This window comes from Oncorhynchus keta, chromosome 7 (assembly GCF_023373465.1).
Source record: "Oncorhynchus keta strain PuntledgeMale-10-30-2019 chromosome 7, Oket_V2, whole genome shotgun sequence".
Lineage (NCBI taxonomy): Eukaryota > Metazoa > Chordata > Actinopteri > Salmoniformes > Salmonidae > Oncorhynchus > Oncorhynchus keta.
This window is the reverse complement of record NC_068427.1, coordinates 29,005,590-29,030,745: the sequence shown is the minus strand read 5'-3', so window position 1 is coordinate 29,030,745 and position 25,156 is coordinate 29,005,590. Positions and strand designations below refer to the sequence as shown.

Sequence of the window (25,156 nt, the reverse complement as noted above, 5' to 3'; positions counted from 1 at the left end):
CCCTTCCCCCTGGGCGTCTGAAGCACAGAGAGAAACCCTTCCCCCCTGGGGGTCTGAAGTACAGAGAGAAACCCTGCCCCCTGGGGGTCTGCAGTACAGAGAGAAACCCTGCCCCCTGGGGGTCTGCAGTGCAGAGAGAAACCCTGCCCCTGGGGTCTGCAGTGCAGAGAGAAACCTTGCCCTCTGGGGGTCTGCAGCGCAGAGAGAAACCCTGCCCCTGGGGCTCTGCAGTGCAGAGAAACTCTGCCCCTGGGGGTCTGCAGTACAGAGAGAAACCCTGCCCCCTGGGGGTCTGAAGTACAGAGAGAAACCCTGCCCCCTGGGGGTCTGCAGTGCAGAGAGAAACTCTGCCCCCTGGGGGTCTGCAGTACAGAGAGAAACCCTGCCCCTTGGGGGTCCCCTGGGGGTCTGAAGTACAGAGAGAAACCCTGGCCCCTGGGGGTCTGCAGTGCAGAGCGAAACCCTGCCCCCTGGGGGTCTGCAGTACAGAGAGAAACCCTGCCCCCTGGGGGTCTGCAGTGCAGAGCGAAACCCTGCCCCCTGGGGGTCTGCAGTGCAGAGCGAAACCCTGCCCCCTGGGGGTCTGCAGTACAGAGCGAAACCCTGCCCCCTGGGGGTCTGCAGTACAGAGAGAAACCCTTCCCCCTGGGCGTCTGAAGCACAGAGAGAAACCCTTCCCCCCTGGGGGTCTGAAGTACAGAGAGAAACCTTGCCCCCTGGGGGAATGAAGTACAGAGAGAAACCCTGCCCCTTGGGGGTCTGCAGTACAGAGAGAAACCCTGCCCCCTGGGGGTCTGCAGTGCAGAGAGAAACTCTGCCCCTGGGGGTCTGCAGTACAGAGAGAAACCCTGCCCCTGGGGGTCTGAAGTACAGAGAGAAACCCTGCCCCTGGGGTCTGAAGTACAGAGAGAAACCCTGCCCCTGGGGTCTGAGTACAGAGAGAAACCCTGCCCCCTGGGGGTCTGAAGTACAGAGAGAAACTCTGCCCCCTGGGGGTCTGAAGTACAGAGAGAAACCCTGCCCCCTGGGGGTCTGCAGTACAGAGAGAAACCCTGCCCCCTGGGGGTCTGCAGTGCAGAGAGAAACCCTGCCCCCTGGGGGTCTGCAGTGCAGAGCGAAACCCTGCCCCCTGGGGGTCTGCAGTACAGAGAGAAACCCTGCCCCCTGGGGGTCTGCAGTGCAGAGCGAAACCCTGCCCCCTGGGGGTCTGCAGTGCAGAGCGAAACCCTGCCCCCTGGGGGTCTGCAGTACAGAGAGAAACCCTTCCCCCTGGGCGTCTGAAGCACAGAGAGAAACCCTTCCCCCCTGGGGGTCTGAAGTACAGAGAGAAACCTTGCCCCCTGGGGGAATGAAGTACAGAGAGAAACCCTGCCCCTTGGGGGTCTGCAGTACAGAGAGAAACCCTGCCCCCTGGGGGTCTGCAGTGCAGAGAGAAACTCTGCCCCCTGGGGGTCTGCAGTACAGAGAGAAACCCTGCCCCCTGGGGGTCTGAAGTACAGAGAGAAACCCTGCCCCCTGGGGGTCTGAAGTACAGAGAGAAACCCTGCCCCCTGGGGGTCTGAAGTACAGAGAGAAACCCTGCCCCCTGGGGGTCTGAAGTACAGAGAGAAACTCTGCCCCCTGGGGGTCTGAAGTACAGAGAGAAACCCTGCCCCCTGGGGGTCTGCAGTACAGAGAGAAACCCTGCCCCCTGGGGGTCTGCAGTGCAGAGAGAAACCGTGCCCCTGGGGGTCTGCAGTGCAGAGAGAAACCTTGCCCTCTGGGGGTTTGCAGCGCAGAGAGAAACCCTGCCCCCTGGGGCTCTGCAGTGCAGAGAGAAACTCTGCTCCCTGGGGGTCCCCCTGGGGGTCTGAAGTACAGAGAGAAACCCTGGCCCCTGGGGGTCTGCAGTGCAGAGCGAAACCCTGCCCCCTGGGGGTCTGCAGTACAGAGAGAAACCCTGCCCCCTGGGGGTCTGCAGTGCAGAGCGAAACCCTGCCCCCTGGGGGTCTGCAGTGCAGAGCGAAACCCTGCCCCCTGGGGGTCTGCAGTACAGAGCGAAACCCTGCCCCCTGGGGGTCTGCAGTACAGAGAGAAACCCTTCCCCTGGGCGTCTGAAGCACAGAGAGAAACCCTTCCCCCCTGGGGGTCTGAAGTACAGAGAGAAACCTTGCCCCCTGGGGGAATGAAGTACAGAGAGAAACCCTGCCCCTTGGGGGTCTGCAGTACAGAGAGAAACCCTGCCCCCTGGGGGTCTGCAGTGCAGAGAGAAACTCTGCCCCCTGGGGGTCTGCAGTACAGAGAGAAACCCTGCCCCCTGGGGGTCTGAAGTACAGAGAGAAACCCTGCCCCCTGGGGGTCTGAAGTACAGAGAGAAACCCTGCCCCCTGGGGGTCTGAAGTACAGAGAGAAACCCTGCCCCCTGGGGGTCTGAAGTACAGAGAGAAACTCTGCCCCCTGGGGGTCTGAAGTACAGAGAGAAACCCTGCCCCCTGGGGGTCTGCAGTACAGAGAGAAACCCTGCCCCCTGGGGGTCTGCAGTGCAGAGAGAAACCCTGCCCCCTGGGGGTCTGCAGTGCAGAGAGAAACCCTGCCCCCTGGGGGTCTGCAGTACAGAGAGAAACCCTGCCCCCTGGGGGTCTGCAGTGCAGAGCGAAACCCTGCCCCCTGGGGGTCTGCAGTGCAGAGCGAAACCCTGCCCCCTGGGGGTCTGCAGTACAGAGAAACCCTTCCCCTGGGCGTCTGAAGCACAGAGAGAAACCCTTCCCCCTGGGGGTCTGAAGTACAGAGAGAAACCTTGCCCCTGGGGGAATGAAGTACAGAGAGAAACCCTGCCCCTTGGGGGTCTGCAGTACAGAGAGAAACCCTGCCCCTGGGGGTCTGCAGTGCAGAGAAACTCTGCCCCTGGGGGTCTGCAGTACAGAGAGAAACCCTGCCCCTGGGGGTCTGAAGTACAGAGAGAAACCCTGCCCCTGGGGGTCTGCAGTGCAGAGAGAAACCGTGCCCCTGGGGGTCTGCAGTGCAGAGAGAAACCTTGCCCTCTGGGGTTTGCAGCGCAGAGAGAAACCCTGCCCCCTGGGGCTCTGCAGTGCAGAGAGAAACTCTGCTCCCTGGGGGTCTGCAGTACAGAGAGAAACCCTGCCCCCTGGGGGTCTGAAGTACAGAGAGAAACCCTGCCCCTGGGGGTCTGCAGTGCAGAGAGAAACTCTGCCCCTGGGGGTCTGCAGTGCAGAGCGAAACCCTGCCCCTGGGGGTCTGCAGTGCAGAGAGAAACCCTGCCCCTGGGGGTCTGAAGTACAGAGAGAAACCCTGCCCCCTGGGGGTCTGCAGTGCAGAGCGAAACCCTGCCCCTGGGGGTCTGCAGTGCAGAGAGAAACCCTGCCCCTGGGGGTCTGCAGTACAGAGAGAAACCCTGCCCCTGGGGGTCTGCAGTGCAGAGCGAAACCTTGCCCCCTGGGGGAATGAAGTACAGAGAGAAACCCTGCCCCTTGGGGGTCTGCAGTACAGAGAGAAACCCTGCCCCCTGGGGGTCTGAAGTACAGAGAGAAATCCTGCCCCTTGGGTCTGAAGTACAGAGAGAAACCCTGCCCCCTGGGGTCTGCAGTACAGAGAGAAACCCTGCCCCTTGGGTGTCTGAAGTACAGCGAGAAACCCTGCCCCCTGGGGTCTGCAGTACAGAGAGAAACCCTGCCCCCTGGGGTCTGCAGTACAGCGAGTAACCCTGCCCCTTGGGGGTCTGAAGTACAGAGAGAAACCCTGCCCCCTGGGGGTCTGAAGTACAGAGAGAAACCCTGCCCCTTGGGGGTCTGAAGTACAGAGAGAAACCCTGCCCACTGGGGGTCTGAAGTACAGAGAAACCCTGCCCCTGGGGGTCTGCAGTACAGAGAGAAACCCTGCCCCTGGGGGTCTGAAGTACAGAGAGAAACCCTGACCCCTGGGGTCTGAAGTACAGAGAGAAACCCCTGCCACCTGCGGGTCTGAAGTACAGAGAGAAACCCTGCCCACTGGGGGTCTGAGTACAGAGAAAACCCTGCCCCTGGGGGTCTGCAGTACAGAGAGAAACCCTGCCCCTGGGGGTCTGAGTACAGAGAGAAACCCTGCCCCTGGGGGTCTGAAGTACAGAGAGAAACCCTGCCCCCTGGGGGTCTGCAGTGCAGAGAGAACCCCTGCCCCCGGAGGTCTGCAGTGCAGAGAGAAACCCTGCCCCCTGGGGGTCTGCAGTGCAGAGAGAAACCCTGCCCCATGGGGGTCTGAAGTACAGAGAGAAACCCTGCCCCCTGGGGGTCTGCAGTACAGAGAGAAACCCTGCCCCCTGGGGTCTGCAGTACAGAGAGAAACCCTGCCCCCTGAGCGTCTGCAGTACAGAGAGAAACCCTGCCCCCTGGGGGTCTGCAGTACAGAGAGAAACCCTGCCCCCTGGGGTCTGCAGTACAGAGAGAAACCCTGCCCCCTGGGGGTCTGAAGTACAGAGAGAAACCCTGCCCCCTGGGGGTCTGAAGTACAGAGAGGAATCCTGCCCCCTGGGGGTCTGAAGTACAGAGAGAAACCCTGCCCCCTGGGGGTCTGAAGTACAGAGAGAAACCCTGCCCCCTGGGGGTCTGAAGTACAGAGAGAAACCCTGCCCCCTGGGGGTCTGAAGTACAGAGAGAAACCCTGCCCCCTGGGGGTCTGCAGTGCAGAGAGAAACCCTGCCCCCTGGGGGTCTGCAGTGCAGAGAGAAACCCTGCCCCTGGGGGTCTGCAGTGCAGAGAGAAACCTTGCCCTCTGGGGGTCTGCAGTGCAGAGAGAAACCCTGCCCCCTGGGGCTCTGCAGTGCAGAGAGAAACCCTGCCCCCTGGGGGTCTGCAGTGCAGAGAGAAACTCTGCCCCCTGGGGGTCTGCAGTACAGAGAGAAACCCTGCCCCCTGGGGGTCTGCAGTACAGAGAGAAACCCTGCCCCCTGGGGGTCTGAAGTACAGAGAGAAACCCTGCCCCCTGGGGGTCTGAAGTACAGAGAGAAACCCTGCCCCCTGGGGGTCTGAAGTACAGAGAGAAACTCTGCCCCCTGGGGGTCTGAAGTACAGAGAGAAACCCTGCCCCCTGGGGGTCTGCAGTACAGAGAGAAACCCTGCCCCCTGGGGGTCTGCAGTGCAGAGAGAAACCCTGCCCCTGGGGGTCTGCAGTGCAGAGAGAAACCTTGCCCTCTGGGGGTCTGCAGCGCAGAGAGAAACCCTGCCCCCTGGGGCTCTGCAGTGCAGAGAGAAACCCTGCCCCCTGGGGGTCTGCAGTGCAGAGAGAAACTCTGCCCCCTGGGGGTCTGCAGTACAGAGAGAAACCCTGCCCCCTGGGGGTCTGAAGTACAGAGAGAAACCCTGCCCCCTGGGGGTCTGCAGTGCAGAGCGAAATCCTGCCCCCTGGGGGTCTGCAGTGCAGAGAGAAACCCTGCCCCCTGAGGGTCTGAAGTACAGAGAGAAACCCTGCCCCCTGGGGGTCTGCAGTGCAGAGCGAAACCCTGCCCCCTGGGGGTCTGCAGTGCAGAGAGAAACCCTGCCCCCTGAGGGTCTGAAGTACAGAGAGAAACCCTGCCCCCTGGGGGTCTGCAGTGCAGAGCGAAACCCTGCCCCCTGGGGGTCTGCAGTACAGAGAGAAACCCTGCCCCCTGGGGGTCTGCAGTGCAGAGCGAAACCCTGCCCCCTGGGGGTCTGAAGTACAGAGAGAAACCCTGCCCCCTGGGGGTCTGAAGTACAGAGAGAAACCCTGCCCCTGGGGGTCTGAAGTACAGAGAGAAACCCTGCCCCTGGGGGTCTGCAGTACAGAGAGAAACCCTGCCCCCTGGGGGTCTGCAGTGCAGAGAGAAACCGTGCCCCGGGGTCTGCAGTGCAGAGAAAACCCTGCCCCTGGGGGTCTGCAGCGCAGAGAGAAACCCTGCCCCCTGGGGCTCTGCAGTGCAGAGAAAACCCTGCCCCTGGGGGTCTGCAGTACAGAGAGAAACCCTGCCCCCTGGGGGTCTGCAGTACAGAGAGAAACCCTGCCCCCTGGGGGTCTGCAGTGCAGAGAAAACTCTGCCCCCTGGGGTCTGCAGTGCAGAGCGAAACCCTGCCCCCTGGGGGTCTGCAGTACAGAGAGAAACCCTGCCCCTGGGGTCTGAAGTACAGAGAGAAACCCTGCCCCCTGGGGGTCTGCAGTGCAGAGCGAAACCCTGCCCCTGGGGGTCTGCAGTACAGAGAGAAACCCTGCCCCTGGGGGTCTGCAGTGCAGAGAGAAACCCTGCCCCTGAGGGTCTGAAGTACAGAGAGAAACCCTGCCCCTGGGGGTCTGCAGTGCAGAGAGAAACCCTGCCCCCTGGGGGTCTGCAGTACAGAGAGAAACCCTGCCCCCTGGGGGTCTGCAGTGCAGAGCGAAACCCTGCCCCCTGGGGGTCTGAAGTACAGAGAGAAACCCTGCCCCCTGGGGGTCTGAAGTACAGAGAGAAACTCTGCCCCCTGGGGGTCTGAAGTACAGAGAGAAACCCTGCCCCCTGGGGGTCTGCAGTACAGAGAGAAACCCTGCCCCCTGGGGGTCTGCAGTGCAGAGAGAAACCGTGCCCCTGGGGGTCTGCAGTGCAGAGAGAAACCTTGCCCTCTGGGGGTCTGCAGCGCAGAGAGAAACCCTGCCCCCTGGGGCTCTGCAGTGCAGAGAGAAACTCTGCCCCCTGGGGGTCTGCAGTACAGAGAGAAACCCTGCCCCCTGGGGGTCTGAAGTACAGAGAGAAACCCTGCCCCCTGGGGGTCTGCAGTGCAGAGAGAAACTCTGCCCCCTGGGGGTCTGCAGTGCAGAGCGAAACCCTGCCCCCTTGGGGTCTGCAGTGCAGAGAGAAACCCTGCCCCCTGGGGGTCTGAAGTACAGAGAGAAACCCTGCCCCCTGGGGGTCTGCAGTGCAGAGCGAAACCCTGCCCCCTGGGGGTCTGCAGTGCAGAGCGAAACCCTGCCCCCTGGGGGTCTGCAGTACAGAGAGAAACCCTGCCCCCTGGGGGTCTGCAGTGCAGAGCGAAACCTTGCCCCTGGGGGAATGAAGTACAGAGAAAACCCTGCCCCTTGGGGGTCTGCAGTACAGAGAGAAACCCTGCCCCCTGGGGGTCTGAAGTACAGAGAGAAATCCTGCCCCTTGGGTCTGAAGTACAGAGAGAAACCCTGCCCCTGGGGTCTGCAGTACAGAGAGAAACCCTGCCCCTTGGGTGTCTGAAGTACAGCGAGAAACCCTGCCCCTGGGGTCTGCAGTACAGAGAGAAACCCTGCCCCTGGGGTCTGCAGTACAGAGAGAAACCCTGCCCCCTGGGGTCTGCAGTACAGCGAGTAACCCTGCCCCTTGGGGGTCTGAAGTACAGAGAGAAACCCTGCCCCCTGGGGGTCTGAAGTACAGAGAGAAACCCTGCCCCTTGGGGGTCTGAAGTACAGAGAGAAACCCTGCCCACTGGGGGTCTGAAGTACAGAGAGAAACCCTGCCCCCTGGGGGTCTGCAGTACAGAGAGAAACCCTGCCCCCTGGGGGTCTGAAGTACAGAGAGAAACCCTGACCCCTGGGGGTCTGAAGTACAGAGAGAAACCCTGCCACCTGCGGGTCTGAAGTACAGAGAGAAACCCTGCCCACTGGGGGTCTGAAGTACAGAGAGAAACCCTGCCCCCTGGGGGTCTGCAGTACAGAGAGAAACCCTGCCCCCTGGGGGTCTGAAGTACAGAGAGAAACCCTGCCCCCTGGGGGTCTGAAGTACAGAGAGAAACCCTGCCCCCTGGGGGTCTGCAGTGCAGAGAGAACCCCTGCCCCCGGAGGTCTGCAGTGCAGAGAGAAACCCTGCCCCCTGGGGGTCTGCAGTGCAGAGAGAAACCCTGCCCCATGGGGGTCTGAAGTACAGAGAGAAACCCTGCCCCCTGGGGGTCTGCAGTACAGAGAGAAACCCTGCCCCCTGGGGTCTGCAGTACAGAGAGAAACCCTGCCCCCTGAGCGTCTGCAGTACAGAGAGAAACCCTGCCCCGTGGGGGTCTGAAGTACAGAGAGAAACCCTGCCCCCTGGGGGTCTGCAGTACAGAGAGAAACCCTGCCCCTGGGGTCTGCAGTACAGAGAGAAACCCTGCCCCCTGGGGGTCTGAAGTACAGAGAGAAACCCTGCCCCTGGGGGTCTGAAGTACAGAGAGGAATCCTGCCCCTGGGGGTCTGAAGTACAGAGAGAAACCCTGCCCCTGGGGGTCTGAAGTACAGAGAGAAACCCTGCCCCTGGGGGTCTGAAGTACAGAGAGAAACCCTGCCCCTGGGGGTCTGAAGTACAGAGAGAAACCCTGCCCCTGGGGGTCTGCAGTGCAGAGAGAAACCCTGCCCCTGGGGGTCTGCAGTGCAGAGCGAAACCCTGCCCCTGGGGGTCTGCAGTACAGAGAGAAACCCTCCCCTGGGGGTCTGCAGTGCAGAGCGAAACCCTGCCCCTGGGGGTCTGAAGTACAGAGAGAAACCCTGCCCCTGGGGGTCTGAAGTACAGAGAGAAACCCTGCCCCCTGGGGGTCTGCAGTACAGAGAGAAACCCTGCCCCTGGGGGTCTGCAGTGCAGAGAGAAACCGTGCCCCTGGGGGTCTGCAGTGCAGAGAGAAACCTTGCCCTCTGGGGGTCTGCAGCGCAGAGAGAAACCCTGCCCCCTGGGGCTCTGCAGTGCAGAGAGAAACTCTGCCCCCTGGGGGTCTGCAGTACAGAGAGAAACCCTGCCCCTGGGGGTCTGAAGTACAGAGAGAAACCCTGCCCCTGGGGGTCTGCAGTGCAGAGAAAACTCTGCCCCTGGGGGTCTGCAGTGCAGAGCGAAACCCTGCCCCTGGGGGTCTGCAGTGCAGAGAGAAACCCTGCCCCCTGGGGGTCTGAAGTACAGAGAGAAACCCTGCCCCCTGGGGGTCTGCAGTGCAGAGCGAAACCCTGCCCCCTGGGGGTCTGCAGTGCAGAGCGAAACCCTGCCCCCTGGGGGTCTGCAGTGCAGAGAGAAACCCTGCCCCCTGAGGGTCTGAAGTACAGAGAGAAACCCTGCCCCCTGGGGGTCTGCAGTGCAGAGCGAAACCCTGCCCCCTGGGGGTCTGCAGTACAGAGAGAAACCCTGCCCCCTGGGGGTCTGCAGTGCAGAGCGAAACCCTGCCCCCTGGGGGTCTGAAGTACAGAGAGAAACCCTGCCCCCTGGGGGTCTGAAGTACAGAGAGAAACTCTGCCCCCTGGGGGTCTGAAGTACAGAGAGAAACCCTGCCCCCTGGGGGTCTGCAGTACAGAGAGAAACCCTGCCCCCTGGGGGTCTGCAGTGCAGAGAGAAACCGTGCCCCTGGGGGTCTGCAGTGCAGAGAGAAACCTTGCCCTCTGGGGGTCTGCAGCGCAGAGAGAAACCCTGCCCCCTGGGGCTCTGCAGTGCAGAGAGAAACTCTGCCCCCTGGGGGTCTGCAGTACAGAGAGAAACCCTGCCCCTGGGGGTCTGAAGTACAGAGAGAAACCCTGCCCCTGGGGGTCTGCAGTGCAGAGAGAAACTCTGCCCCCTGGGGGTCTGCAGTGCAGAGCGAAACCCTGCCCCCTGGGGGTCTGCAGTGCAGAGAGAAACCCTGCCCCCTGGGGGTCTGCAGTGCAGAGCGAAACCCTGCCCCCTGGGGGTCTGCAGTGCAGAGAGAAACCCTGCCCCCTGGGGGTCTGCAGTACAGAGAGAAACCCTGCCCCCTGGGGGTCTGCAGTGCAGAGCGAAACCTTGCCCCCTGGGGGAATGAAGTACAGAGAGAAACCCTGCCCCTTGGGGGTCTGCAGTACAGAGAGAAACCCTGCCCCCTGGGGGTCTGAAGTACAGAGAGAAATCCTGCCCCCTTGGGTCTGAAGTACAGAGAGAAACCCTGCCCCCTGGGGTCTGCAGTACAGAGAGAAACCCTGCCCCTTGGGTGTCTGAAGTACAGCGAGAAACCCTGCCCCCTGGGGTCTGCAGTACAGAGAGAAACCCTGCCCCCTGGGGTCTGCAGTACAGAGAGAAACCCTGCCCCCTGGGGTCTGCAGTACAGCGAGTAACCCTGCCCCTGGGGGTCTGAAGTACAGAGAGAAACCCTGCCCCTGGGAGTCTGAAGTACAGAGAGAAACCCTGCCCCTTGGGGGTCTGAAGTACAGAGAGAAACCCTGCCCACTGGGGGTCTGAAGTACAGAGAGAAACCCTGCCCCTGGGGGTCTGCAGTACAGAGAGAAACCCTGCCCCTGGGGGTCTGCAGTACAGAGAGAAACCCTGACCCCTGGGGGTCTGAAGTACAGAGAGAAACCCTGCCACCTGCGGGTCTGAAGTACAGAGAGAAACCCTGCCCACTGGGGGTCTGAAGTACAGAGAGAAACCCTGCCCCCTGGGGGTCTGCAGTACAGAGAGAAACCCTGCCCCTGGGGGTCTGAAGTACAGAGAGAAACCCTGCCCCTGGGGGTCTGAAGTACAGAGAGAAACCCTGCCCCCTGGGGGTCTGCAGTACAGAGAGAAACCCTGCCCCTGGGGGTCTGCAGTGCAGAGAGAAACCGTGCCCCTGGGGGTCTGCAGTGCAGAGAGAAACCTTGCCCTCTGGGGGTCTGCAGCGCAGAGAGAAACCCTGCCCCTGGGGCTCTGCAGTGCAGAGAGAAACTCTGCCCCCTGGGGGTCTGCAGTACAGAGAGAAACCCTGCCCCTGGGGGTCTGAAGTACAGAGAGAAACCCTGCCCCCTGGGGGTCTGCAGTGCAGAGAGAAACTCTGCCCCCTGGGGGTCTGCAGTGCAGAGCGAAACCCTGCCCCCTTGGGGTCTGCAGTGCAGAGAGAAACCCTGCCCCCTGGGGGTCTGAAGTACAGAGAGAAACCCTGCCCCCTGGGGGTCTGCAGTGCAGAGCGAAACCCTGCCCCCTGGGGGTCTGCAGTGCAGAGCGAAACCCTGCCCCCTGGGGGTCTGCAGTACAGAGAGAAACCCTGCCCCCTGGGGGTCTGCAGTGCAGAGCGAAACCTTGCCCCCTGGGGGAATGAAGTACAGAGAGAAACCCTGCCCCTTGGGGGTCTGCAGTACAGAGAGAAACCCTGCCCCCTGGGGGTCTGAAGTACAGAGAGAAATCCTGCCCCCTTGGGTCTGAAGTACAGAGAGAAACCCTGCCCCCTGGGGTCTGCAGTACAGAGAGAAACCCTGCCCCTTGGGTGTCTGAAGTACAGCGAGAAACCCTGCCCCTTGGGGGTCTGCAGTACAGAGAGAAACCCTGCCCCCTGGGGTCTGCAGTACAGAGAAACCCTGCCCCCTGGGGTCTGCAGTACAGCGAGTAACCCTGCCCCTTGGGGGTCTGAAGTACAGAGAGAAACCCTGCCCCTGGGGGTCTGAAGTACAGAGAGAAACCCTGCCCCTTGGGGGTCTGAAGTACAGAGAGAAACCCTGCCCACTGGGGGTCTGAAGTACAGAGAGAAACCCTGCCCCTGGGGGTCTGCAGTACAGAGAGAAACCCTGCCCCTGGGGGTCTGCAGTACAGAGAGAAACCCTGCCCCTGGGGGTCTGAAGTACAGAGAGAAACCCTGACCCCTGGGGTCTGAAGTACAGAGAGAAACCCTGCCCCTGGGGGTCTGCAGTACAGAGAAAACCCTGCCCCCTGGGGTCTGCAGTACAGAGAGAAACCCTGCCCCTGGGGGTCTGAAGTACAGAGAGAAACCCTGCCCCCTGGGGGTCTGAAGTACAGAGAGAAACCCTGCCCCCTGGGGGTCTGAAGTACAGAGAGAACCCTGCCCCTGGGGTCTGCAGTGCAGAGAGAACCCCTGCCCCCGGAGGTCTGCAGTGCAGAGAGAAACCCTGCCCCATGGGGGTCTGCAGTGCAGAGAGAAACCCTGCCCCATGGGGGTCTGCAGTACAGAGAGAAACCCTGCCCCCTGGGGTCTGCAGTACAGAGAGAAACCCTGCCCCCTGGGGTCTGCAGTACAGAGAGAAACCCTGCCCCCTGAGGGTCTGCAGTACAGAGAGAAACCCTGCCCCATGGGGGTCTGCAGTACAGAGAGAAACCCTGCCCCTGGGGTCTGCAGTACAGAGAGAAACCCTGCCCCTGGGGTCTGCAGTACAGAGAGAAACCCTGCCCCCTGGGGGTCTGAAGTACAGAGAGAAACCCTGCCCCTGGGGGTCTGAAGTACAGAGAGAATCCTGCCCCTGGGGGTCTGAAGTACAGAGAGAAACCCTGCCCCTGGGGGTCTGAAGTACAGAGAGAAACCCTGCCCCTGGGGGTCTGAAGTACAGAGAGAAACCCTGCCCCCTGGGGTCTGCAGTACAGAGAGAAACCCTGCCCCTGGGGGTCTGCAGTGCAGAGAGAAACCCTGCCCCTGGGGGTCTGCAGTGCAGAGCGAAACCCTGCCCCTGGGGGTCTGCAGTACAGAGAGAAACCCTCCCCCTGGGGGTCTGCAGTGCAGAGCGAAACCCTGCCCCCTGGGGGTCTGAAGCACAGAGAGAAACCCTTCCCCCTGGGGGTCTGAAGTACAGAGAGAAACCCTGCCCCCTGGGGGTCTGCAGTACAGAGAGAAACCCTGCCCCCTGGGGGTCTGCAGTGCAGAGAGAAACCGTGCCCCTGGGGGTCTGCAGTGCAGAGAGAAACCTTGCCCTCTGGGGGTCTGCAGCGCAGAGAGAAACCCTGCCCCCTGGGGCTCTGCAGTGCAGAGAGAAACTCTGCCCCCTGGGGGTCTGCAGTACAGAGAGAAACCCTGCCCCCTGGGGGTCTGAAGTACAGAGAGAAACCCTGCCCCCTGGGGGTCTGCAGTGCAGAGAGAAACTCTGCCCCTTGGGGGTCTGCAGTGCAGAGCGAAACCCTGCCCCCTGGGGGTCTGCAGTGCAGAGAGAAACCCTGCCCCCTGGGGGTCTGAAGTACAGAGAGAAACCCTGCCCCCTGGGGGTCTGCAGTGCAGAGCGAAACCCTGCCCCCTGGGGGTCTGCAGTGCAGAGCGAAACCCTGCCCCCTGGGGGTCTGCAGTGCAGAGAGAAACCCTGCCCCCTGAGGGTCTGAAGTACAGAGAGAAACCCTGCCCCCTGGGGGTCTGCAGTGCAGAGCGAAACCCTGCCCCCTGGGGGTCTGCAGTACAGAGAGAAACCCTGCCCCCTGGGGGTCTGCAGTGCAGAGCGAAACCCTGCCCCCTGGGGGTCTGAAGTACAGAGAGAAACCCTGCCCCCTGGGGGTCTGAAGTACAGAGAGAAACTCTGCCCCCTGGGGGTCTGAAGTACAGAGAGAAACCCTGCCCCCTGGGGGTCTGCAGTACAGAGAGAAACCCTGCCCCCTGGGGGTCTGCAGTGCAGAGAGAAACCGTGCCCCTGGGGGTCTGCAGTGCAGAGAGAAACCTTGCCCTCTGGGGGTCTGCAGCGCAGAGAGAAACCCTGCCCCCTGGGGCTCTGCAGTGCAGAGAGAAACTCTGCCCCCTGGGGGTCTGCAGTACAGAGAGAAACCCTGCCCCCTGGGGGTCTGAAGTACAGAGAGAAACCCTGCCCCTGGGGGTCTGCAGTGCAGAGAGAAACTCTGCCCCTGGGGGTCTGCAGTGCAGAGCGAAACCCTGCCCCTGGGGGTCTGCAGTGCAGAGAGAAACCCTGCCCCTGGGGGTCTGCAGTGCAGAGCGAAACCCTGCCCCTGGGGGTCTGCAGTGCAGAGAGAAACCCTGCCCCTGGGGGTCTGAAGTACAGAGAGAAACCCTGCCCCCTGGGGGTCTGCAGTGCAGAGCGAAACCTTGCCCCCTGGGGGAATGAAGTACAGAGAGAAACCCTGCCCCTTGGGGGTCTGCAGTACAGAGAGAAACCCTGCCCCCTGGGGGTCTGAAGTACAGAGAGAAATCCTGCCCCCTTGGGTCTGAAGTACAGAGAGAAACCCTGCCCCCTGGGGTCTGCAGTACAGAGAGAAACCCTGCCCCTTGGGTGTCTGAAGTACAGCGAGAAACCCTGCCCCTTGGGGGTCTGCAGTACAGAGAGAAACCCTGCCCCCTGGGGTCTGCAGTACAGAGAGAAACCCTGCCCCCTGGGGTCTGCAGTACAGCGAGTAACCCTGCCCCTTGGGGGTCTGAAGTACAGAGAGAAACCCTGCCCCCTGGGAGTCTGAAGTACAGAGAGAAACCCTGCCCCTTGGGGGTCTGAAGTACAGAGAGAAACCCTGCCCACTGGGGGTCTGAAGTACAGAGAGAAACCCTGCCCCCTGGGGGTCTGCAGTACAGAGAGAAACCCTGCCCCCTGGGGGTCTGAAGTACAGAGAGAAACCCTGACCCCTGGGGGTCTGAAGTACAGAGAGAAACCCTGCCACCTGCGGGTCTGAAGTACAGAGAGAAACCCTGCCCACTGGGGGTCTGAAGTACAGAGAGAAACCCTGCCCCCTGGGGGTCTGCAGTACAGAGAGAAACCCTGCCCCCTGGGGGTCTGAAGTACAGAGAGAAACCCTGCCCCCTGGGGGTCTGAAGTACAGAGAGAAACCCTGCCCCCTGGGGGTCTGAAGTACAGAGAGAAACCCTGCCCCCTGGGGGTCTGCAGTGCAGAGAGAAACCGTGCCCCTGGGGGTCTGCAGTGCAGAGAGACACCTTGCCCTCTGGGGGTCTGCAGCGCAGAGAGAAACCCTGCCCCCTGGGGCTCTGCAGTGCAGAGAGAAACTCTGCCCCCTGGGGGTCTGCAGTACAGAGAGAAACCCTGCCCCCTGGGGGTCTGAAGTACAGAGAGAAACCCTGCCCCCTGGGGGTCTGCAGTGCAGAGAGAAACTCTGCCCCTGGGGGTCTGCAGTGCAGAGCGAAACCCTGCCCCTTGGGGTCTGCAGTGCAGAGAGAAACCCTGCCCCCTGGGGGTCTGAAGTACAGAGAGAAACCCTGCCCCTGGGGGTCTGCAGTGCAGAGCGAAACCCTGCCCCCTGGGGGTCTGCAGTGCAGAGCGAAACCCTGCCCCTGGGGTCTGCAGTACAGAGAGAAACCCTGCCCCCTGGGGGTCTGCAGTGCAGAGCGAAACCTTGCCCCCTGGGGGAATGAAGTACAGAGAGAAACCCTGCCCCTTGGGGGTCTGCAGTACAGAGAGAAACCCTGCCCCCTGGGGGTCTGAAGTACAGAGAGAAATCCTGCCCCCTTGGGTCTGAAGTACAGAGAGAAACCCTGCCCCCTGGGGTCTGCAGTACAGAGAGAAACCCTGCCCCTTGGGTGTCTGAAGTACAGCGAGAAACCCTGCCCCTTGGGGGTCTGCAGTACAGAGAGAAACCCTGCCCCCTGGGGTCTGCAGTACAGAGAGAAACCCTGCCCCCTGGGGTCTGCAGTACAGCGAGTAACCCTGCCCCTTGGGGGTCTGAAGTACAGAGAGAAACCCTGCCCCCTGGGGGTCTGAAGTACAGAGAGAAACCCTGCCCCTTGGGGGTCTGAAGTACAGAGAGAAACCCTGCCCACTGGGGGTCTGAAGTACAGAGAGAAACCCTGCCCCCTGGGGGTCTGCAGTACAGAGAGAAACCCTGCCCCCTGGGGGTCTGAAGTACAGAGAGAAACCCTGACCCCTGGGGGTCTGAAGTACAGAGAGAAACCCTGCCACCTGCGGGTCTGAAGTACAGAGAGAAACCCTGCCCACTGGGGGTCTGAAGTACAGAGAGAAACCCTGCCCCTGGGGGTCTGCAGTACAGAGAGAAACCCTGCCCCTGGGGGTCTGAAGTACAGAGAGAAACCCTGCCCCTGGGGGTCTGAAGTACAGAGAGAAACCCTGCCCCTGGGGGTCTGCAGTGCAGAGAGAACCCCTGCCCCGGAGGTCTGCAGTGCAGAGAGAAACCCTGCCCCTGGGGGTCTGAAGTACAGAGAGAAACCCTGCCCCATGGGGGTCTGAAGTACAGAGAGAAACCCTGCCCCCTGGGGGTCTGCAGTACAGAGAGAAACCCTGCCCCCTGGGGTCTGCAGTACAGAGAGAAACCCTGCCCCCTGAGCGTCTGCAGTACAGAGAGAAACCCTGCCCCATGGGGGTCTGAAGTACAGAGAGAAACCCTGCCCCCTGGGGGTCTGCAGTACAGAGAGAAACCCTGCCCCCTGGGGTCTGCAGTACAGAGAGAAACCCTGCCCCCTGGGGGTCTGAAGTACAGAGAGAAACCCTGCCCCCTGGGGGTCTGAAGTACAGAGAGGAATCCTGCCCCCTGGGGGTCTGAAGTACAGAGAGAAACCCTGCCCCCTGGGGGTCTGAAGTACAGAGAGAAACCCTGCCCCCTGGGGGTCTGAAGTACAGAGAGAAACCCTGCCCCCTGGGGGTCTGAAGTACAGAGAGAAACCCTGCCCCCTGGGGGTCTGCAGTGCAGAGAGAAACCCTGCCCCCTGGGGGTCTGCAGTGCAGAGCGAAACCCTGCCCCCTGGGGGTCTGCAGTACAGAGAGAAACCCTGCCCCCTGGGGGTCTGCAGTGCAGAGCGAAACCCTGCCCCCTGGGGGTCTGAAGTACAGAGAGAAACCCTGCCCCCTGGGGGTCTGAAGTACAGAGAGAAACTCTGCCCCCTGGGGGTCTGAAGTACAGAGAGAAACCCTGCCCCCTGGGGGTCTGCAGTACAGAGAGAAACCCTGCCCCCTGGGGGTCTGCAGTGCAGAGAGAAACCGTGCCCCTGGGGGTCTGCAGTGCAGAGAGAAACCTTGCCCTCTGGGGGTCTGCAGCGCAGAGAGAAACCCTGCCCCTGGGGGTCTGCAGTGCAGAGAGAAACTCTGCCCCTGGGGGTCTGCAGTACAGAGAGAAACCCTGCCCCCTGGGGGTCTGAAGTACAGAGAGAAACCCTGCCCCCTGGGGGTCTGCAGTGCAGAGAGAAACTCTGCCCCCTGGGGGTCTGCAGTGCAGAGCGAAACCCTGCCCCCTGGGGGTCTGCAGTGCAGAGAGAAACCCTGCCCCCTGGGGGTCTGAAGTACAGAGAGAAACCCTGCCCCCTGGGGGTCTGCAGTGCAGAGCGAAACCCTGCCCCCTGGGGGTCTGCAGTACAGAGCGAAACCCTGCCCCCTGGGGGTCTGCAGTGCAGAGAGAAACCCTGCCCCCTGAGGGTCTGAAGTACAGAGAGAAACCCTGCCCCCTGGGGGTCTGCAGTGCAGAGCGAAACCCTGCCCCCTGGGGGTCTGCAGTACAGAGAGAAACCCTGCCCCCTGGGGGTCTGCAGTGCAGAGCGAAACCCTGCCCCCTGGGGGTCTGAAGTACAGAGAGAAACCCTGCCCCCTGGGGGTCTGAAGTACAGAGAGAAACTCTGCCCCCTGGGGGTCTGCAGTGCAGAGAGAAACCGTGCCCCTGGGGGTCTGCAGTGCAGAGAGAAACCTTGCCCTCTGGGGGTCTGCAGCGCAGAGAGAAACCCTGCCCCCTGGGGCTCTGCAGTGCAGAGAGAAACTCTGCCCCCTGGGGGTCTGCAGTACAGAGAGAAACCCTGCCCCCTGGGGGTCTGAAGTACAGAGAGAAACCCTGCCCCCTGGGGGTCTGCAGTGCAGAGAGAAACTCTGCCCCCTGGGGGTCTGCAGTGCAGAGCGAAACCCTGCCCCCTGGGGGTCTGCAGTGCAGAGAGAAACCCTGCCCCCTGGGGGTCTGTAGTGCAGAGCGAAACCCTGCCCCCTGGGGGTCTGCAGTGCAGAGAGAAACCCTGCCCCCTGGGGGTCTGCAGTGCAGAGAGAAACCCTGCCCCTTGGGGGTCTGCAGTACAGAGAGAAACCCTGCCCCCTGGGGGTCTGAAGTACAGAGAGAAATCCTGCCCCCTTGGGTCTGAAGTACAGAGAGAAACCCTGCCCCCTGGGGTCTGCAGTACAGAGAGAAACCCTGCCCCTTGGGTGTCTGAAGTACAGCGAGAAACCCTGCCCCTTGGGGGTCTGCAGTACAGAGAGAAACCCTGCCCCCTGGGGTCTGCAGTACAGAGAGAAACCCTGCCCCCTGGGGTCTGCAGTACAGCGAGTAACCCTGCCCCTTGGGGGTCTGAAGTACAGAGAGAAACCCTGCCCCCTGGGAGTCTGAAGTACAGAGAGAAACCCTGCCCCTTGGGGGTCTGAAGTACAGAGAGAAACCCTGCCCACTGGGGGTCTGAAGTACAGAGAGAAACCCTGCCCCCTGGGGGTCTGCAGTACAGAGAGAAACCCTGCCCCCTGGGGGTCTGAAGTACAGAGAGAAACCCTGACCCCTGGGGGTCTGAAGTACAGAGAGAAACCCTGCCACCTGCGGGTCTGAAGTACAGAGAGAAACCCTGCCCACTGGGGGTCTGAAGTACAGAGAGAAACCCTGCCCCCTGGGGGTCTGCAGTACAGAGAGAAACCCTGCCCCCTGGGGGTCTGAAGTACAGAGAGAAACCCTGCCCCCTGGGGGTCTGAAGTACAGAGAGAAACCCTGCCCCCTGGGGGTCTGAAGTACAGAGAGAAACCCTGCCCCCTGGGGGTCTGCAGTACAGAGAGAAACCCTGCCCCCTGGGGTCTGCAGTACAGAGAGAAACCCTGCCCCCTGAGCGTCTGCAGTACAGAGAGAAACCCTGCCCCATGGGGGTCTGAAGTACAGAGAGAAACCCTGCCCCTGGGGGTCTGCAGTACAGAGAGAAACCCTGCCCCTGGGGTCTGCTGAGAGAAACCCTGCCCCTGGGGGTCTGAAGTACAGAGAGAAACCCTGCCCCTGGGGGTCTGAAGTACAGAGAGGAATCCTGCCCCCTGGGGGTCTGAAGTACAGAGAGAAACCCTGCCCCCTGGGGGTCTGAAGTACAGAGAGAAACCCTGCCCCCTGGGGGTCTGAAGTACAGAGAGAAACCCTGCCCCCTGGGGGTCTGCAGTGCAGAGAGAAACCCTGCCCCCTGGGGGTCTGCAGTGCAGAGAGAAACCCTGCCCCTGGGGGTCTGCAGTGCAGAGAGAAACCTTGCCCTCTGGGGGTCTGCAGTGCAGAGAGAAACCCTGCCCCCTGGGGCTCTGCAGTGCAGAGAGAAACCCTGCCCCCTGGGGCTCTGCAGTGCAGAGAGAAACTCTGCCCCCTGGGGGTCTGCAGTACAGAGAGAAACCCTGCCCCCTGGGGGTCTGAAGTACAGAGAGAAACCCTGCCCCCTGGGGGTCTGAAGTACAGAGAGAAACCCTGCCCCCTGGGGGTCTGAAGTACAGAGAGAAACTCTGCCCCCTGGGGGTCTGAAGTACAGAGAGAAACCCTGCCCCCTGGGGGTCTGCAGTACAGAGAGAAACCCTGCCCCCTGGGGGTCTGCAGTGCAGAGAGAAACCCTGCCCCCTGGGGGTCTGAAGTACAGAGAGAAACTCTGCCCCCTGGGGGTCTGAAGTACAGAGAGAAACCCTGCCCCCTGGGGGTCTGCAGTACAGAGAGAAACCCTGCCCCCTGGGGGTCTGCAGTGCAGAGAGAAACCCTGCCCCTGGGGGTCTGCAGTGCAGAGAGAAACCTTGCCCTCTGGGGGTCTGCAGCGCAGAGAGAAACCCTGCCCCCTGGGGCTCTGCAGTGCAGAGAGAAACCCTGCCCCCTGGGGGTCTGCAGTGCAGAGAGAAACTCTGCCCCCTGGGGGTCTGCAGTACAGAGAGAAACCCTGCCCCCTGGGGGTCTGCAGTACAGAGAGAAACCCTGCCCCTGGGGTCTGCAGTGCAGAGAGAAACCCTGCCCCTGGGGGTCTGCAGTGCAGAGAGAAACCCTGCCCCTGAGGGTCTGGTACAGAGAGAAACCCTGCCCCTGGGGGTCTGCAGTGCAGAGCGAAACCCTGCCCCTGGGGGTCTGCAGTGCAGAGAGAAACCCTGCCCCTGAGGGTCTGAGAGAGAAAACCCTGCCCCTGGGGGTCTGCAGTGCAGAGCGAAACCCTGCCCCCTGGGGGTCTGCAGTACAGAGAGAAACCCTGCCCCCTGGGGGTCTGCAGTGCAGAGCGAAACCCTGCCCCCTGGGGGTCTGAAGTACAGAGAGAAACCCTGCCCCCTGGGGGTCTGAAGTACAGAGAGAGGTGACAGGAAACATTCCAGGAGGCAGGAGTTTAGACTGCACTAAGAGAAAAATGAGGTGTTATCATGATGATGACAAAAAGCAGCTTTAGATGGATTCGACATCCATACAGAGATAATAAATACATCTGATAATGCCAAAGGAAGACTTTGCTGTGTCCGAAGACAAAATGATCTTTGAGCCAGTATAAAGGTCTCTCCCCTGGGCTATATCCAACTCTGTCTGTGGATACATGATAGGATGAATATAACTGTTTAGACAGATGCTTAGCTAGGCCTATTGGGAGGGTAAGCAATATGCATGTGCATGTTCTAGAGTAAATACATAAACTGCCAAGACCTGTATTACAACACACAATAACACACTACAAACTGCAACAACACACACAGCACTAGATTAGCTACTTGATGACAGATGTGTTGTCAGAGTAACAGGCATGGTAATACAAAGTCAAATGGAATAGCAGTATAAATCACTATGGTGATGGTACAATATTTCCTGTTGGTGAGAAAGTGGTGCAACAGCACAGCTGCAAGGTGTCATTGCTCAACCAGAATACTCCATGCCTTCGTCAGGGCCCAGAGGCAGGGTTCTGCAATATCCTTCCACACTCTTCCAGGCAACGCCAGGCCAGACCGTCTCAAACTAACCTAACCACAGGCTAAAAAATGATCTCCCCAGGTCTCCTATACCTTCCAAATCTTTGCCCAGGGCCTCAGGTCATCCTGGCTCCCCAAGAATCTTCCAAGCTTCCAGGCTAAGTATTTCTAAAACCACTCATTGTTTAGTTGTGATAGCCATCTAACAGTCCAACACCACAGTAGCTGTGCATTTGCCCTCCCAGAGGGTGAGGAATGAGTTCTGACAAGTATGTTTCCTGGATAATGCTGAGGCGGTTATGGTTTCAGCGAGGGCTAGGTACACAGATCAGACTGGACCTACTGGCTAAGGCTGCTAGGCTGCTAGCACTAAGGAGAATGCTAACAAAACAAACCCCCTTCTCCTGCTGCACTGGGTCAACAGTAGCCATGGTAATTGAGAAATATAAGGGCTGTGTTAGCACAACAACTAGAGGAAAACCTGTGGCTGTGCACCTCAAACCAATGCTCAGAAAAGTTCTCTGTAGACATGTTAATTCACTTTGTGCTAAGTGTACTGTATCTCAAACATTAGCAGACAGTTCCTCCCTGTTTTCCCATTGTTCCCAACATCCCTAAAACCTCTGCCTTGCCCCTCTGCCCTACTGGCATGACTCCACTGTTCCATTTCCTGCTGAGGGCAGAGTGAGAGGAGGAGGAGAGGGTTTGGGAGTATGTGTGACAACCTGGGAAGCAAGCTGCGTGGTCATGAGTCATGTGAAGGTCACATCACATGGCAGGGACACACCACTACAACCAAAGACGTCACAGAGACCAGGTGACTTTATGGTCTGGTCTGTTCTGTCACTGGCTCAATTCTGCCGACCAAGCACTTCAGTGCATCATGTTTAGCAGTGAAGGCTGGTGTGTGTGTGTGTGTGTGTGTGTGTGTGTGTGTGTGTGTGTGTGTGTGTGTGTGTGTGTGTGTGTGTGTGTGTGTGTGTGTGTGTGTGTGTGTGTGTGTGTGTGTGTGTGTGTGTGTGTGTGTGATGCGTGGATTGACTCATAACCTGCAGTCCCCGCGGTTATATCCTCAGGGGGGGTGGGTTGAATAAAGAGAAAACAGTACCTCAAAAAATCCATAAATGTATAATTCTCATGCAATTTATATCTATAGGCTACATTGAGGGTTTTCTTTCATTATTTTAGGCTGGCATTTTTGCATAAGCCTAAGCTTGGGCCTAATTGTACGCGCGGCTAATTATAAACAAGTTGACTAACAAATAGCCTATCATAATGTTGGAAATTATAAACATAGTTGACGAACAAATGGCCTATCATAATGTTGGAAATTATAAACATAGTTGACTAACAAATAGCCTATCATAATGTTGGAAATTATAAACATAGTTGACGAACAAATAGCCTATCATAATGTTGGAAATTATAAACATAGTTGACTAACAAATAGCCTATCATAATGTTGGAAATGATAAACATAGTTGACTAACAAATAGCCTATCATAATGTTGGAAATTATAAACATAGTTGACTAACAAATAGCCTATCATAATGTTGGAAATTATAAACATAGTTGACAAACAAATAGCCTATCATAATGTTGGAAATTATAAACATAGTTGACTAACAAATAGCCTATCATAATGTTGGAAATTATAAACATAGTTGACTAACAAATAGCCTATCATAATGTTGGAAATTATAAACATAGTTGACAAACAAATAGCCTATCATAATGTTGGAAATTATAAACATAGTTGACTAACAAATTGCCTATCATAATGTTGGAAATTATAAACATAGTTGACTAACAAATAGCCTATCATAATGTTGGAAATTATAAACATAGTTGACTAACAAATAGCCTATCATAATGTTGGAAATGATAAACATAGTTGACTAACAAATAGCCTATCATAATGTTGGAAATGATAAACATAGTTGACTAACAAGTAGCCTATCATAATGTTGGAAATTATAAACATAGTTGACTAACAAATAGCCTATCATAATGTTGGAAATTATAAACATAGTTGACTAACAAATAGCCTATCATAATGTTGGAAATTATAAACATAGTTGACTAACAAATAGCCTATCATAATGTTGGAAATTATAAACAGAAACATATCTAAATTAGGCTAAAAAAATCCTGCACCCCCTGTCAAAAAAAGCTACAGCACATTTTCTATATTAGCGGATTAGGGTTGGATAATATCACACAATATCACATATAGTCGGGTGGTTGCGGATGGGTGCAGGTGAACAATCACCACTACTGTGTGATATGATATAATATGGCTGTCCCTGGGGAGAGATATTCTCTCCCTCTATCGTCTCTGCAGCTGTATTGTGTTGTTCTCAGGTCACCTCTAAAAAGAGATTCGTCGGCATTCCTGACATTACAGACGTCTAATCACTGCATGATCAGGGGTGGAGAGAGAGGGAGATAGGGGGGGAAAGCGAGATAGAGGGAGATGAAGAGAGAGAGGGAGGAAGAAGGCAGGAGAGGGAGAGAAAGAGAGCAACAGAAACCCTTTACTCCAAATCTGCAACATAAAACAGAGTTTCTATTGGACAAAATCAGGTAGGCCCCTCCCCGTTTGGTTTGCTCTGTTTGCTTCCATTTGGTTCTTCAAATGCTAAACGGTTTTCTATATGTATACACTCTACACTTTACTTCACACTCATACAGTACACAAAGGCCACACAGACCACGTTCTCTGCATCTCTTCAATACAGAGTTCACCAAGCATTAACCCTAATCACCCCCCATTACAATACACTCTCTGACCTGCTGTCTGTTTACTCTGCATAATGGGCAAATAGAGAGAAAAGGTTCTCACCTGAGGCTGTCAGGTCTCTCCTGTCTGCGTCTATACAGGTCTGAGTTAGACAACTCCTTCAGCCGCAGAGAGTTCATCCCTCCTTCCTTCCCTTCCCTCTGTCCACCAGGGTGTGGATAAACACTCACAATAATCCTCCTTGTGTATGTGATCAGTAAGCTCCAAGGCTCGACAGCCAACAACCACCACTGACCCCCACCAGTCTCCTCTCCAAGCCCAGAACGTCAGCTCACCCCTGGGAAGCCCTTAGCAGATCATTCCCCTCTCTCCTGTAACAGCAGGCTACTACATTACACACAACCTCTATCTCTGACAAACACACACCTCCAGGCACACACCCAAAGGAATAACCTATCAGGGGTGTGGCTCTGATCCAACACACCTATCAGCTCCTCGCTCTGCCCCCCTCCTCAGCCCCAGGGCAGGTAGAGATAGAGGGAGGAGGAGGAGGGATAAGGAGGAAGAATGGTAAAAAGGGTAAGAGGCAGTTGTACTGCAGTAGTCTATTGTCTTTACCTCTATTTCTCCCCCTCTCCCTGTTGCTCCCTCCCCCTCTCTTGTCCTCTTTATGCTTGTCATCTTGCCAAGCTATCCAATGACATTCCCATTCTGATAGGATGTCAGTGTCCCCCCCATAGCCGGGCCCTAGCCTTTTGAGGGCCCTTTGCGAGCTTGCCCAACCAAATCTCTTTTGCCGTTTTAAAGCAAATGTCCGTCAATTGCACACATTTTGCCAAGATTTATGCCATGTTAATGATATCCGAGTGAAAGTGGCTAACAAAATCAATGGGGGCCCCCTGGAGGTCAGGGCCCCTAGGCACATGCCCTACGTGCCAGTCGGTATTTGGCCATGATTACTAAGTTTAGATAGCTGGCCAGACTAACTATAATTTGTTAGTTGACTCAACTCAATTTCGAAATTGCACCTTGTGTATTCTACTATCCTACTTATGTACGTAAGTTGAGACCCCCACTGTGTTCCAAAATGTTTTAATATATTAATATATATTAATTGTGTGGGTCAGGGGCTCCCTAGCATCTGGAGGCCCTAACCAACCACCTATGTCGCCTATGCCTGGAGCCGGCCCTGGAGCCAGCCTCAGTCTCCATCTCCCTGTAGTCTCTCTTGATCTCCCGGGAGTTTCTTATGATCTCTCTGGAGTCTCTCATTGTCTCTCAATGTGTCTGTCTCTGCATCCGTCTGACTGAGAGAGAGGGTTTCTGTGATAGAAGAGAGCTCAACTGAACTGACAATACTGATTGACATAACGACTATTGCATTATACAATTTATAATAATAATAATAATAATAATAATAATATATGCCATTTATACTGATTACAGTCATGTGTGCATAATTCTACGTATTGGTCCCGGGAATACCCACTACCCTTTATGCTCATGAGCCACAGAAGGACCACATCTCATCCTCTCAGATTTCCTCAAATACCAAACAGCCCCCTTGGAGCCCCACAAGATGAACCCATCCACAGCTGTCTGTGTGTACTCAGTGTGTGTACTCAGTGTGTGTAGGGTGTGTATGTATGTACTCAGCGTGCGTAGTGTGTGTATGTATGTACTCAGTGTGTGTAGTGTGTGTATGTATGTACTCAGTGTGTGTAGGGTGTGTATGTATGTACTCAGTTTGTGTAGGGTGTGTATGTATGTACTCAGCGTGTGTAGGGTGTATATGTACTCTGCTCACTATGTACTTCACACCCTTATAGCACGTTTTCTTTACACTGAACACACACACACACACACACACACACACACACACACACACACACACACACACACACACACACACACACACACACACACACACACACACACACACACACACACACACACACACACACACACACACACACAGGGTCAGAGAAAGAGCC

General features: G+C 57.8%; 1 protein-coding gene across 3 annotated transcripts in view; it reads right to left on the bottom strand.

Moving 5' to 3' along the window:
- Positions 1 to 25,156, bottom strand: part of LOC118379949 (LIM and senescent cell antigen-like-containing domain protein 1) — a 91,334-nt gene that overhangs the window by 42,417 nt on the left and 23,761 nt on the right. The window contains exon 1 of one of the 3 annotated variants that reach the window (XM_052522494.1): positions 23,265 to 23,553. The exons of the other annotated variants lie outside the window; for them this stretch is intronic. Coding sequence (XP_052378454.1) covers positions 23,265 to 23,341 — 77 coding nt within the window. The 5' untranslated portion in view covers positions 23,342 to 23,553. Of the gene's footprint in view, positions 1 to 23,264; positions 23,554 to 25,156 lie in introns of those variants that run through there. 3 annotated transcript variants of the gene reach the window in all.